Source organism: Helianthus annuus, chromosome 10 (genome assembly GCF_002127325.2).
Source record: "Helianthus annuus cultivar XRQ/B chromosome 10, HanXRQr2.0-SUNRISE, whole genome shotgun sequence".
NCBI lineage: Eukaryota > Viridiplantae > Streptophyta > Magnoliopsida > Asterales > Asteraceae > Helianthus > Helianthus annuus.
In genome coordinates this window covers 96,144,752-96,160,003 of record NC_035442.2, presented here as the reverse complement: position 1 = coordinate 96,160,003, position 15,252 = coordinate 96,144,752, and the positions used below count along the sequence as shown (strand labels likewise).

General features: G+C 38.0%; 2 protein-coding genes across 4 annotated transcripts; both read left to right on the top strand.

The window, feature by feature from the left end:
* Nucleotides 1-2,102: 2,102 nt before the first annotated feature.
* Nucleotides 2,103-3,258, top strand: LOC110882376. The gene is made up of 3 exons (XM_022130412.1): nucleotides 2,103-2,460; nucleotides 2,559-2,610; nucleotides 2,721-3,258. Exons 1-3 carry the CDS (start codon nucleotides 2,103-2,105, stop codon nucleotides 3,256-3,258), a joined length of 948 nt encoding a protein of 315 aa, XP_021986104.1.
* A 3,132-nt stretch (nucleotides 3,259-6,390) lies between these two features.
* On the top strand, nucleotides 6,391-14,975 carry LOC110885579 (E3 ubiquitin-protein ligase UPL3). Of its 3 annotated transcripts, XM_022133281.2 has the most exons (19): nucleotides 6,391-7,580; nucleotides 7,807-7,917; nucleotides 8,012-8,128; nucleotides 8,203-8,373; nucleotides 8,459-8,620; nucleotides 8,700-8,948; nucleotides 9,017-9,138; nucleotides 9,220-9,386; nucleotides 9,486-10,612; nucleotides 11,110-11,205; nucleotides 11,286-12,791; nucleotides 12,861-13,079; nucleotides 13,159-13,263; nucleotides 13,372-13,452; nucleotides 13,560-13,628; nucleotides 13,715-13,843; nucleotides 13,959-14,081; nucleotides 14,392-14,573; nucleotides 14,739-14,975. In XM_022133281.2, the coding sequence occupies exons 1-18, from the start codon at nucleotides 6,693-6,695 to the stop codon at nucleotides 14,455-14,457; spliced, it is 5,508 nt and encodes a 1,835-aa protein (XP_021988973.1). In that variant the 5' UTR covers nucleotides 6,391-6,692; the 3' UTR covers nucleotides 14,458-14,573; nucleotides 14,739-14,975. The 3 variants fall into 3 exon arrangements, with proteins under 3 accessions (XP_021988973.1, XP_021988972.1, XP_021988971.1); XM_022133280.2 differs by having other exon boundaries at nucleotides 9,220-10,612; nucleotides 14,749-14,975; XM_022133279.2 differs by having other exon boundaries at nucleotides 9,220-10,612.
* Nucleotides 14,976-15,252: the final 277 nt, after the last annotated feature.

Genomic DNA, 15,252 nt, shown 5'->3' with positions numbered 1-15,252 from the left:
TTATCATTGTTCTATGGCGTTTTTTTGTATTATTATTTTTTTAATGTGTTGTATGATTTTCAATAGCGTTATTTCAATTATGCAATTTAATCGCGTTTTAATTGATATTTAAACAATTATTAAGAACTGCAATTGGAGTTGTCAATATTAATTTTAATTGTCGTTTACGTTCTAGTGTATTTCTTATGTTTTTTTCGATCATTGGCGTTTTTCATCTATTTGATTAGTTTTGAATTTAATTTAGTAGTATTTGTGAACATCAGTTATTACTATTATGTTAATTTGTGTAAACATTAGTTTTGTTAATTTTGGCGTTTCATTATGATGTTATATTTTGTTAATTATTTTATGTTGTTAAGTGTTTTTAGTTATTCATCTCATGGCTTTTTTATCATGTCGTTTTTAAATTATGTGTTTATTATGTCTTGTTTATTATTCAATTAATGGTGTTTTAATGTATAATGTTATTACGAGACATCACTCTGTTTTTCTGATTTTTCTGTTCCTCGCTGTGTTTTCTCAGACGAAGTCTCTTCCTCGAGCCAAAGGGTTTGCCCCAAAACTGGATTACCATTTATCATTCCTGACGTCAGTGAAGAATTAAAGCCCAGAATGGACATGGTATTCTCAAGCCTTGATGATTGTTATTCAATGTAAGTTAAGTATGCCAAGGAGTGTGGGTTTTCAGTCAGGAAAGCGACTACAAAGACAAACTCTAAAGGTGTCTTACATATTAAGTATTACTTGTGTACGAGATATGGGTTATACAAGGACAAGAAGGCTGATACGTTGGACCCCAATCAAAAGGAGCTAGTAGTGCGATCTAACTTCTCAAAGAGGACTGATTGTGGTGCACTGTTCCGTGTACTTTTTGAGGCTGGATCATGGAAGGTGTATAAGTTTGTCGAGGAGCACAATCATGAACTTGTTGAACGTCCTGATAAGCATTTTCTTCCAACTGAACGACACCTTACTCAGCTCCAGAAGCATGTTATACACAACATGTCTAAGTTGAATCTGGGTCCCGTCAAGGCGTTTAATGTTATGAACACTTGTTTTGACGGTTTTGAAGACGTGGGTGCAAGCAAAGTTGAATTTAAGAACTATAAGAGGCAAATTAACTTGTTCATAGGGGAATATGACGCCGATATGGTTGTGAAAAATTTTAATGAAAAAAAAACATTCCCAGCCTAATTTCTCGTATGATTACATCATAGACGAAGAGAATCGTTTGAAGGGTCTTTTTTGGTGTGACGATCAAGCCAAACGTAATTACCACGTGTTTGGTGATGTGATTTCGTTTGACGCCACGTATCGTTCCAACAAGTAATATTTTATAATTCAACTTCTTCTGTTTTTGGTGTTTTATTAATTTACATGCAATGGCGTTTTATTATTTTACATGCCATGGCATTTTATTAGTTTACATGCAATGGCGTTTTATTAGTTTACATTCAATGGCGTTTTATTATTGTTTCAGTTCTCATGGCGTTTTCATATGCAGATACTCTATGGTGTTTGTACAGTTCACTGATATAGACAATCATCACTGCAATGTTACATTTGGTGCAGCATTATTGGCGCCGAAAACTGCTGATACGTATATTTGGTTGTTAAGAGTTTTTCTAAAAGCTGTTGGTTCTCAACCAAAAGTTGTTGTCACTGACCAAGATCCAGCGATGAAGAAGGCTATTTCTGTTGTATTTGTTGACACGAGGCATCGGTTATGCATGTGGCATGTGATGCATAAAGTTTCTCTGAAGGTTGTTATGCTTTTTTTTCGTTTGGCGTTTTAGGATACACTGCGTTTTAAAATACATGGCATTCTTTACCTTGTTTGTGTTTTTTTAATTAAGTTTTGTCTTTTGTTTTTTTTTATTTATGCATGGCGTTTTCGTGTTATATACATGTTGGTGTTAGGCTATGAAATTCCACCAATTTTTAAAGAACGTATTTGTGGTGTTGTGTGGACGGATATTCTCACACCTGAAGAGTTTGGATCAGAATGGGAAGCGGTTATCGTAGAATTCAATTTAGAAGATAATGACTGGCTATCTGATATTTTTGCACTTAGGGAATCTTGAATCCCTACATACTATAGAATGGAGCATATGTCTGGTCTTATGCGAACGACATATAGGTCGGAGAGTGAGAATCATTTTTTTGGTCAAGTGTGCAATTCGAAAGCTACTCTTGTTGAGTTCATGACGCATTACGAGACTGCAATAGAAGCACAACGTCACACACATTATAAAAATGATCATGAATCTCGATACAAAAGACCCCAGTTGAAGAGTAGTTACAAATTGTTGGAAGGGCAAGCTGTTGACATATACACAAAAAGTATTTTTTGTGATGTTCAAGCTGAGCTTATTGGATTTGCGGATTGCATAAATAAACGTTACGAAGATCAGCCTGATGGGTTTGTTAAGTTTTACGTAAATGACTTCCAACAGCCTTGTACATCCTTATTTGAGGTAGATAATGGTGTTTTGGTTTTTATGGCGTTTTCTGTTAATGGCGTTTTATCATATGCAATGTGTTTTTTTACTTTTTAGACAAATATTCTATGCATGGCGTTATAAAGATATTGTTTTTGGAGTTTTTCAGGTAATGTTCCGTAAGTCTGATTGCACATGTAGTTGCTCAAGCAGGCGTTTTGAACAGTTTGGTTTGCTATGTAGACATATATTCTATGTTTTGAGAATTATGGACATTAGGGAAGTTCCAAAACAATACATTCTGAATAGATGGCGCAAAGAGGCTTCGCCAAACTGCTCTCCTGAATGCTCAATTAGTCGTGAATATATGACCGAGCTTGATCCTGATGTGCAAAGTATGATGCGAGATATTATTTTTTCAACCGAATACACTTTGAACCGTTTATATGGCAATAAAGAGGAGCTATCCTTATACAAGGATCATGTTCAATCCTATATGAAGAAGGTTCAAGATATGCAGATTGTTGCTCCTCCCGCTAGTTCTAGGGATAGATTTTCCGAGATAACCGGTCAATATAAAAACGACAAGAATCCAATAAGAGTCCCTGTAGGTTATAAATCCAAAGGTTCTGGTTCTCGGAAGCGCTTGAAATCTAAACAGGAAATAGCAATCGACAAAAAGCAATTAAAGTCGAAACCCGGGGCCAAAGAAAGACAGTGTCAGAACTGCAAAGGCTATGGACACTACGCATCGACATGCAAACAGGCCGTAATTAAAAGAAGACCGACAAGGTCTTTGAGAGCCAGTGAAGAGTAGTTTGCTGTTTTGTATTTGTCATTCTTACAGAACACATACAGATGGTCTTCGAGAGCCAGTGTAGAGTAGTTTGGCGTTTTTTATATTTTAATCCTATATAACACAGACACAGTTTGGCGTTTTAAATCTTTTTTTTTTGCATCTTTTTCTTTTTTCTACCTTTTTGTTCATAACATGCTACTTCGAAGTTAAATAACAAACAATATAAGATCGGGCAAGGAAATCAAACGCCAAAAAAAAAAAAAAAAAACAATAACGCCACTAAATAAAACTACCATAAACTTCTAATTTTGGTCGTGCTAAACTCAATAATGTTTTGCTGAACGAAATGGATAATATTCTTAATCCCCAGTTAAGAAAGATGTGTAACAATGTTATCCATCCCGTTTAGCTAAACTTTATTGAGAACAAAAACTGAATCTCCATGAAATGGCTTTTTTTGAAGTTTTGTGGTTTTTGTATGTTTTGGCGTTTATATTCAGGATTTTGCTCATTACATAGAGCCAAAGTTTATTGAGGAAATAGTGTATATCAAAGAAACATGGATTGGAATCTTTGATATTTTGGTTTTTTTGGCGTTTATAAGATGAACGGTATAGAGGAAAATATAGGTTTTTAGGGTTTTGGTGTGGATTTTAGTAGTTCTGAGAGTTTGTTTATATAGGAAGTTTTTGGCGCGTATTTTAGGCGCGATTTTTATTACAGTAAATGCTAGTAATAAAGTTCCATCGTTTCAGTACTGTTTGTTCGGTTTTATCGGTTAAAAACAAAGTTTGGCGTTTTATATCTATGACGTTATATTACGATGAAGTGTGCTATGTGTGTTGAGGCGGGATTTTAATAGCGTGAGTTTGGCGTTTTATGTTAAGTCAAAAGACCCTTTTACCCTTAATGAAGCGCGCCAGATTAATAAAAGTGATTTTATTTACGAAAACGCCACCTCGTCATCTAGTCCATAGATTGTTTTGATCTGACGATCCACAAGCGCTCTCTCCGTTCTCACACTTTTGAGCGTTTTCTCTAAATCCTGACCCTATATATATATAGGGAGAGAATCATGAGAAAACTACATATAAATGAGAAAACTAAAAAAAAACTAAAAAAACATGGCAAGTTTGTTTTTTTTACAATTTTTTTTATAAAAATTCGCTACTTTTAATGTATAAAAAGACTTTTTTTTTTCAAAAAAAAAAAAACTTGTACTGCACGTGTGCATTATATGTTTAAAATTAGATTTTGAGTTTAGTTTAGCTCTTAAGGTTAGGTTTTTGGAGGTTTAGGATTAGGATTAGGTTTTTTGGTGTGCGGAGAGGGGGTTTAGGTTTTTAGGGAGTGCGGGTGGGAGGTTAGGTTTTTTGAGGGGTTTAGGTTTTTTGGGGTTTATGCTTAGGGTTTAATTTTAGGTGTTTTTTTTTTACTCTATTCACACAAGGGTAGTTTTGTAATTTTTACCTATTTACTTAAAATATAGAGGAATTGGCCTGAAATAATCCCACCTAGACCTTATTGGCCATTAATAATCCCACCTCAGAATATTTCCCCCACCAGTCCCACCTTTCACCTATTTTTCCTACAATGGTCCCCCGTTAAAAAAACTTAACGGAGTTAAGTTTTTTTCCAAATTACAAACATATTTTTTAGGGCTTTTGATCAGAACGATGATACGAGTCCATTGATGTAAAACTTACTTCGAAATGGTGCTCCAAGTGACTTGATTTTGGTTAATTGGAAATTTAAACACCCGAATTGAAGCGCCGTTTTCACTGTTTGGAGCACCGTTTCGAGGCAAGTTTTACATCAATGGACTCGTATCGTCGTTCTAATCAAAAGCCCCTAAAAAATCTGTTTGTAATTTGGAGAAAAGCTTAACTCCGTTAAGTTTTTTTAACGGGGGACCATTGTAGGAAAAATAGGTGAAAGGTGGGACTGGTGGGGGGAATATTCTGAGTTGGGATTGTTAATGGCCAATAAGGTCTAGGTGGGATTATTTCAGGCCAATTCCCCTAAAATATATATTAAAAAATGAAAAAACAAGAAAATATATTCATTTATAGTTATATTTATAAACGAAAATTCACACACTCTCCAACTCTCTCTCTATCTCTAAAACACTGTAACCTAAGCTTCTCACCACCACAACTCCTCCCGTCCGCCACCACCTAAAGCCTCGCCACAACCACTCTGGCCATCACTCACTCTAAACATTCCCTCATTCCTTAAACACACAGAAATCTCCACCATATCTGCAACTCCATCGCCCCATCTCGAATCTTTTTTAGCAGATCTGCAATCGATTACCCGAATCTAGGGTTTTGGTAGATAGAGAGAGAGGAAGGTGCGACTCCCGAATCTGGTGGTGGGTGGCAAAGTGGCTACGGAGGTGAAGTACAGAGAGAAAAATGGAGACTCAGGTACAATCCATTGCTTTGTGAATGGTGGAGGATGGGTTTTTCAGATTTAGAGATTGTGGTTTGGTGGTGGTGATGGTTATTGGTGGTATTAGTGGCCAAATTTGATGCTTTAAGTGCTCAGTTCTTCAAAATTAGATGGTGAAAGCAAGAGTTTTGTAGGAGAAGCAGATTTGAAGCATTCTAAACTTGTTAATGAGACAAATGGAGGTCCTGCAGAAATATATATACAGAAAGCACATTCATAGGTAGAGCCTAACTTCAACAGATTTGGTGTTTTCTTTTGCCATTGTTTATGGTTTGAAATCCACATGTTTCATGTTTACTTTTACTGATGCCTTCGATGGAGACTAACTGTGTGTGTGTGTTACATAGGGGATTTGGATTTTGGGAAGAAAGTTTAGAGAGAGAGAAAGAGATATATCTCAGCTTAAATATATATATATATTAGTTTTTTAATTAAACTATTTTTAATTAAATTGGTAAAAAGACTAAATTACCCTCATGTGAATAGACTTAACTTAAAATTTTAACCTGGTTAGTGCTAAAGGACGTAAGATGTAACAATTGTGGCTGTAATTATTGAAGTTAAAGAATATCCATTACAATGTGATACAAACATAAAGGACGAAAAGTGTAATTTACCCTTTTTTTTTTTTTTTTTTTTATTTTATGATCCCATATATATTCTTGCATCTTTTACGTGTTACATACCCAAACCCAAACGTAGACCTATATATACCAACCACCATAACAATTAGGGTTTTTTTTAACCCTCTGCCTCTCGATTTCACTCCCCCAAATTCATCACCGATCGGTTCGAATCGATTAAATCTCTTTTATTTATCTCAATTCATCACTTTCAGCATCAATCGATTGCGTCAGGTTCGTTAAATTGTTTAAATCGAGCGTTTTTAAACAAATTAGGGTTTTTTTTCGTGCGATCCATGAACAACGATGATTAGAGATCATTGCATCTTCGATCGTCGTTGATCGTTGGATATTACAGGGGGTTTGGGGTTTTGTATGGAAACTCGTAGCCGGAAGAGGGCGGAGGCCACCTCATCAGCCCATTCTTCTTCGTCGTCCGGCGGACCGACAACTCGTTCGAACAAACGCACTCGTCTTTCAACCGGTTCGTCATCTGCTTCAGCCGTAGCGGTCGCAGGTTCTAACGTTGTTGCTCAATCGGTATCTACGCGTTTACGTAGTTCTAATATGGATAATTCGGTTAATGAGTCGGGCTCGGGGTCGGGTAGAGGGCGTCGGAGTAGGAAGAATGTTGGTAATCAGGGTTTGGGATTGGATAGGGATAATTTGGATAAAGGAAAAGAGAAAGAACATGAGGTTAGGGTTAAGGAGAGGGATAATGTTAATAGGGAGAATAATCTGGGGCTGAATATTGACGGTGGAGGTGGAGCGGATGATGATGAGGATGACGATAGCGAGGGTGGAGGTGTGGGGATTTTGCATCAAAATTTGACTTCTGCGAGTAGTGCGCTTCAGGGTTTGTTGAGGAAGTTAGGTGCTGGGTTAGATGATTTGCTTCCTTCGTCGGCGATGGCGTCGGCTTCGTCGTCGCATCAGAGTGGGAGGTTGAAGAAGATTCTTTCGGGGTTGCGTGCCGATGGAGAGGAAGGGAAGCAGGTTGAGGCATTGACGCAGCTGTGTGAGATGCTATCTATTGGGACGGAAGATTCGCTTAGTACGTTTTCGGTGGATTCGTTTGTGCCTGTTCTTGTTGGGTTGCTTAATCATGAGAGTAATCCGGATATTATGTTGCTTGCTGCTCGGGCGCTTACACATCTTTGTGATGTGCTACCGTCGTCTTGTGCTGCTGTGGTGCATTATGGAGCTGTTTCTTGCTTTGTTGCTAGGCTGCTTACAATTGAGTATATGGACTTGGCTGAACAGGTTTGCCAGCTTACTAGCTAATTGTTCATATTAATTTTGATTTCATAAGCATATGTGATAAATGATGCTACATGGGCTGAGAATGTGAAGGAGTTTTCTTTAGGGTGGGATATTATGGGCTTCATAGTTTAAGTATTGTTGTTTAAATCTTATAGCTATTGATGATAATGACAACTGTGAATTATAGTGCTAGTGTTGTTTATCGTTTCCATCATTTTGCTAACAGTCCTTGCAAGCTCTTAAGAAGATATCTCAGGAGCACCCAACTGCCTGCTTGCGAGCAGGGGCTCTAATGGCAGTGCTTTCTTATCTTGACTTCTTTTCAACAGGAGTCCAGGTACCTGTTTACACCCTGTCATATTAGATGTATCGGAAGAAAACGAATGTTTATTCAAGTATATCTTTAAAATTAACTTGTTGTTTCATCTCAGCGTGTGGCACTATCTACTGCTGCAAACATGTGCAAGAAACTTCCTTCTGATGCTGCCGATTTTGTCATGGAAGCTGTTCCCTTATTGACTAATCTTCTTCAGTACCATGATGCCAAGGCAAGCACTACAATTTTTCAGTTTTAGCCACCTAAGGACGATTAAATGATTTTTTAATTGCATTATGTTTATAGGTTTTGGAGCATGCTTCAGTTTGTTTGACTCGAATTGCTGAGGCATTCGCAGCATCTCCTGATCAGCTAGACGAGCTTTGTACCCATGGATTGGTTAAGCAAGCAGCTTCTCTCATATCAACCAGTTGCTCCGGAGGCGGACAAGCATCCCTCAGTACATCTACATACACGGTACGTTATACATAAGTCATTTACTTTTTTTTTTTGGAATACGGTATTACTATTGGGCAGCATTACTTAACATGAAGCCTTGCAGGGCTTAATTCGATTGCTATCTACATGTGCAAGTGGTTCTCCTTTAGGATCCAAAACGTTGCTCCTTTTAGGGATCAGCGGGATTGTTAAAGATATATTATCCGGGTCTGGTCTTGTTGCAACAATGTCTGTGTCACCTGCCTTGAGTAGACCACCGGAGCAGGTAATTTTTTTTTCTGTTTTACATTGTATAACAACTTTTGGCAATGTGTTCTAAATAATTTGCTTCTTTTGGTCTGTAGATTTTTGAGATTGTGAATTTAGCAAATGAGCTTCTTCCTCCATTGCCAAACGGAACCATAACTCTTCCTACCAGTAGTAATGTATTTGTCAAAGGGTCTCTCTTGAGAAAGTCGACTGCAGGAAGTGGTAGCAAGCAAGAAGAATCGGGTGACAGTGCACTCGAGATCTCCGCTCGTGAGAAGTTGTTGACCAAGCAGCCTGAGCTTTTGCAGCAATTTGGGATGGACCTTCTTCCTGTTCTGATTCAGGTTAGGTCTAAAGACTCATTGTACTGTAACTATTTATGAAAACAAAGTGAGATTTTTTTATCTTGTAGATATACGGGTCAAGTGTAAATGCGCCTGTGCGTCACAAATGTCTTTCGGTGATCGGGAAGTTGATGTACTTTAGCACCGCCGATATGATTCAATCTCTACTTGGTGTTGCAAACATATCAAGGTATGTCGTTGATGATTACATTTTCTTTTATTTGTTGTATTATATGATTGTGTAATGATTTGTATTTTTGTGAAATTTCAGTTTCTTGGCTGGGGTTTTAGCATGGAAGGACCCTCAAGTGTTGGTACCGTCTCTTCAAATTGCGGAGATACTAATGGAGAAACTTCCGGAAACGTTCAGTAAGATGTTTGTGAGAGAAGGTGTTGTCCATGCAATAGATACACTTGCCGAGTCATCATCACCATCTGGTAATGCTCTTTCTTCACCATTATCAAGTGAGAAGGTTAATGATTCTATATCTGGATCCTCCTTACGCTCGAGGCGTTATCGACGCCGCATTGCTACAGATGTGAATGCTGCTGAAGATTTGAAAACTTCTGTTGAACTGCCAGCTGTCAGTTCTAGTCTTCGGATGGCGGTTAGTTCAAGTGCAAAAGCTTTCAAGGATAAGTACTTCCCTTCCGATCCTGGTGCTACTACTGAAGTTGGGGTTACAGATGATCTTCTACATTTGAAAAATCTTTGTAAGAAATTGGGTGCTGGCGTGGATGATCATAAGACAAAGTCAAAGGGGAAGTCAAAAGCGTTTAGTCTTCGGTTTGTTGATCATTCGCCTGGAAAAGAAGAAGACCTGTTAGGAGTGATAATCGAAATGCTAGCAGAGTTAACCAAAGATGATGGTGTTTCTACATTTGAATTCATCGGTAGTGGTGTTGTGGATGCTTTACTAAACTATTTCTCTTGTGGACATTTTTCCAAAGAACGAGTATCAGAAACGAATCTACCTAAGTTACGCCAGCTGGCTACTAAAAGATACACGTCTTTTATACAAGCTGCACTTCCGTTAAGTCTTGATGCTGGAAAACAAGCTCCAATGAGTAATCTAGTTCAGAAGCTTCAATATGCATTGACATCTCTAGAACGTTTCCCAGTGGTTTTAAGTCACAGTGCCAGATCATCTACTGGAAATGCACGTTTGTCATCTGGTCTCGGGGCATTATCTCAGCCGTTCAAATTACGTCTTTGTAGAGCACACGGCGAAAAGTCTCTTCGCGATTATTCTTCAAATGTTGTCTTGATTGATCCTTTAGCTAGTTTGGCCGCTGTGGAGGATTTTCTTTGGCCACGTGTTCAACGTAGTGAGTCTGGTCAGAAGCCTTCTGGATATGGAACCAACTCTGAGTCTGGAACTGGAACTACACCTGCAGGAGCTGGAGCTTCGTCTCTATCTACTCCTGTGGCTGCTACACGTCATCACTCTACCAGATCCAGATCGTCAGTTAATATAGGTGACTCAGCCAACAAAACGGAAGAGAAAACCGCAAGCTCTTCAAAAGGGAAGGGAAAAGCTGTATTGAAGTCGGGTCAAGATGAGGGGAGAGGGGGCCCACAGACTAGAAATGCTGCTCGTAGACGGGCTTCTTTGGATAAAGATGCACAGATGAAATCTGTAGATGGGGACTCTACTTCGGAGGTACCAACTTTGATTATTTTTGAATTCATAACAATCTTAGGAGTACTATAAGAACATATTTGTCTGTTTTAAAGTTGCATTCTGTCATGATTGATTTAATTTCGAGGCGTTTAGGTCTCAAAAGCCTAGGCACGAGGCCTGCGCGTCATTACGTCAGAAGCACATTTATATACAGCCAAAAAAGCTTTAATTACAACCAGAAGCTGTGTCTCTCTTATCTGTTTTACATATCGACCTATTTATTAAGTAAAACTTTCTTATTTTCTTTATTCATTTGGATTTCTTACATAGTAACCTCTTATAGACCCTAAATTTGACCTAGAACTACATAAGGTTCACTTTGGGGAAGATATCTGAATCTGATATGTGTAACCTAATGGTTTGTTTGTGTTTTGAGGGTTGTTTTTCTTCAGTCTTCTAGTTGTGCTTACAATATTGTATACTTTATTATAGATTTAGGAGGATAATTATGTCTTATAACTTTCTGTCTGCTGTAGGATGAGGACTTTGATATATCACCTGTTGAGATGGATGATGCATTGGTGATTGAAGATGATGACATTTCTGAGGATGACGATGAAGATCCTGATGATGTATGTTGTCATAGCATCTTTGCTATTATTTTTTTTTATTAGTAGCAGCAATTATAATAATAACCGAAATGATTATGCAGGTACTAAGGGATGATTCCCTTCCCGTTTGCATGCCAGACAAAGTTCATGATGTTAAGTTGGGTGAGGAAAGACCCGCTGGTGGTGCAACCAGTGATAGTCAGACAAACCCTGGTTCTAGCAGCAGCAGCCGAGGTGTTGTGGTTCGTGGGTCAGACTCATTAGGTTCAAGAGGTAAAATGTCGTTTGCTGCTGCTGCTATGGCTGGGCTTTCATCAGCAAATGGCGGCAGAGGAGGTATAAGGGGCGGCAGAGACCGCCACGGGCGGCCGCTCGTCGGCTCTCCTAAGCTAGTCTTTTCTTCAGGTGGGAAACAGCTAAACCGTCATTTAACAATCTATCAAGCTATTCAGAGACAGCTTGTTCTCGACGAGGATGATGATAATGGAAGTGATTTCGTATCTAGTGATGGTAGCAGATTATGGGGTGATATATATACCATAACATACCAAAGAGCAGACACCTGTCACACCCAAACAGTTGGAACCCCGAGTTCTACAACCCCATCTAAATCCAGTACCAAAGCGGGGTCCACCTCAAATTCTAATAGTGATTCACGAATCCATCAAATGTCTCTTCTAGACAGTATTTTACAAGGGGAACTTCCATGTGATCTGGAAAGGAACAACCCTACTTACAACATATTATCACTATTACGTGTGTTAGAAGGGTTAAATCAGCTGGCACCACGCTTGCGTGTACAGTCAGCAACAGACAGTTTTGCTCAAGGGAAAATTTTCAGTCTAGATGAATTGAATATTTCTACTGGTGTTAGGGTTCCTTCTGATGAATTTATTAATAGCAAATTAACTCCGAAATTGTCTAGGCAAATTCAAGATGCTCTTGCACTTTGCAGTGGTAGTCTTCCATCATGGTGTTATCAGTTAACAAAATCATGCCCGTTTTTATTTCCTTTCGAAACTAGGCGACAGTATTTTTATTCAACTGCTTTTGGTCTATCACGTGCATTGCATCGGCTTCAACAGCAGCAGGGTGCAGACGGTCATGGATCTATGAACGAGAGGGAATTTAGGGTCGGGAGATTACAACGCCAAAAAGTCCGTGTTTCCCGGAATCGTATACTAGATTCTGCTGCAAAAGTCATGGAGATGTATTCAAGTCAAAAAGCAGTTCTTGAAGTTGAATATTTCGGTGAAGTTGGAACCGGTTTGGGCCCCACTTTGGAGTTTTACACCTTGTTAAGCCATGACCTTCAAAAAGCAGGATTGAGAATGTGGAGATCTAATTTGCCAGATGTCAACACATCAGTGGAAGTTGACTCGAGAGATAAAAAATCTGGCAAGGGTCTTGGAGACCTTATTTTAGCACCTCTAGGGTTATTTCCACGTCCTTGGCCTCTTACTGTTGATACTTCTGATGGAGCCCAGTTTTCTAAAGTAATAGAACATTTCCGCCTGCTTGGTCGTGTAATGGCTAAAGCGCTTCAAGATGGTAGGCTTTTGGACCTCCCACTTTCAGTCGCCTTCTATAAACTCGTGCTTGGACAGGTAAGCTGCTTGTTTACTATTTACAAATGCTTAGATGGAATTGGTTTGATATTTTGGTTTTGTTTACAGGAACTTGATTTGCATGACATTTCATTATTTGATGGGGAGTTTGGTAAGACATTGCAAGAATTGCAAGCTCTTGTTTGCCGGAAACAGTACTTGGAGTCTTTACATGACCAAAATGAAATACTCAACTTACGGTTTAGGGGAGCCCCGGTTGAAGATCTTTGTCTAGATTTCACGCTTCCTGGCTATCCTGATTTTGTTCTCAAAACAGGCGATGACATTGTACTTCACCATCATCTTTTATTTTTTATTTTTTTTGTCTTTATGTTATTCTAGCATTTATAGTTTGATTTTTTTACAGGTTGATATAAACAATTTGGAAGAGTACATTTCTCTGGTAGTTGAGGCCACTGTCAAGACTGGTATCACACGACAGATGGAAGCATTTAGAGCTGGATTCAGTCAGGTCATTTTTATTCTTATTTGATGCGTTTTTCATTCTTAGAACCCAGTTTATGTTAAAATATATAAAATCTGTAGATATAAGCTAATGTGTATACCATCTAACTATCAGGTTTTTGACATTTCGGCTCTACAAATCTTTTCTCCTAGTGAGTTGGATTATCTACTTTGTGGCCGTGGGGAGTTGTGGGAGGTAATGATTTTTTTTTTTTTTTTTTTTTCTGGTAACGCTATTGTAAAGTTTTAAACATGTTATAAAGCATTCAAAGCAAGATTAATTTAAGTTTGTTTTAAACGCAGGCTGATACACTTGTTGAACACATAAAATTTGATCATGGATACACTTCCAAGAGCCCTCCAATAGTTAATGTATGTAATTCCTTTTTTTTCAGTTTTTGGGTTTCATCTATTTATTGAAACAAGAAATGCCTTCTAACAAAATATGTTTTGTTTAGTTGCTTGAGATTATGGGAGAGTTTAATCCAGAACAGCAGCGGGCTTTCTGTCAGTTTGTGACTGGTGCACCTCGCCTTCCTCCTGGTGGTTTGGCTGTGTTGAATCCCAAGTTAACAATTGTGCGGAAGGTATGTATACTCTTGCACTGTTTATATCTTCTTAAAATTTCATATTTAAAATTAATATTATTCAAGGTTTTGAGGGGATATATGTGCTATAAACTATTTTTGTTGTCTGGCACAGCATTCTTCAACATCCAACAACGCGGCTTCGAATGCGGCTGGAGTGTCAGAATCTGCAGATGATGATTTGCCAAGTGTGATGACATGTGCTAATTATCTAAAGCTTCCTCCGTATTCCACTAAGGTATTATCTGTACTTGGTTTGAATCTTGGTTTAAAGAGGCTCAATCCTAATGCGCGAGGCGATTAGGAAAGGACTCAGAGGCGCCTCATGTACTTTTTGGTCTAAAATTGGTCATGATTAGGGTTTGTAGGAGACTGATAAGTAAAAACAACCAAGGGATGAACAAAATATTCATTTAATAACCACATTGTTAAACAAAGGTTTTGGGACCTAGTTGCTATGAGCGCCTCACGCGTTTTTAAACAAAGGTGTGAATAATTTTTAAAATGTTGAGGTCTTTATGTAACAACTTTTGAATTTGTTTTGACAGGAAATTATGCTGAAGAAACTCTTGTATGCTATTAACGAAGGACAAGGATCGTTTGATTTGTCATGAGTTTTCGTTTCAAACTAACCAAATTGTGTATATTGTATCCTTTGATAACTGGGGCTCAATAAAGGTTTCTTCTCTGCCTTCCCCAAAGTGTCGGTGATGACATGGTTATGGTTAAGGTCAGTACTCTTAAAGCATAGATTGGCACTACTTGTTATCAGTCTTAAGGTAGAGACGGCAAAACGGGCGTGTTAGGTGGGTTGGATAACAGGTCAAAATGGGTAGATTTTTGTGCGGGTTATTGTGTTTATTAGTCTAGATTATAAATTGTTTCATTTCTTCAGTTAAATGCAGACGAAATGATTGGTCGTGGCTTGTTCAAGAAGAAGGCTCTGCGAAGAACGAACAAATTTGTCAAGCTGGTTTTTTTTTATAAATTTACTACAAGAGTTTTGTAAATAAATAGTGGAATGTGATGGCATTCTGTAGTTTGCTTTTTATCTACTTCAAATTTTTGTCTATGCAACTTCTTTTGGAACCTTGTATTTGGCTATCTTCTATGCTTTATTTTGTTTATGACTTGAGATGATGCTCTAATTTAAAAAATGAACCCCGAAATGCACTAAAACATCTATTTAAAATTTAACTTTTATACCTTAGTTTGTAGAGGAAAATGTACTCGGTTTCTAAAAATATAACTCAGTTATCTTCAAAGCAAGTAATTATTATAATCAAAAGCTTGTTGCCATATAATTCAGTTATTTTTTATTGATATTTATTATATTTCACGGGTTTGATGGCATTTATTAACTATTCAAGTGTTCCTCACCGTTTTGAGCTTTGTAAGATTCGTGTATC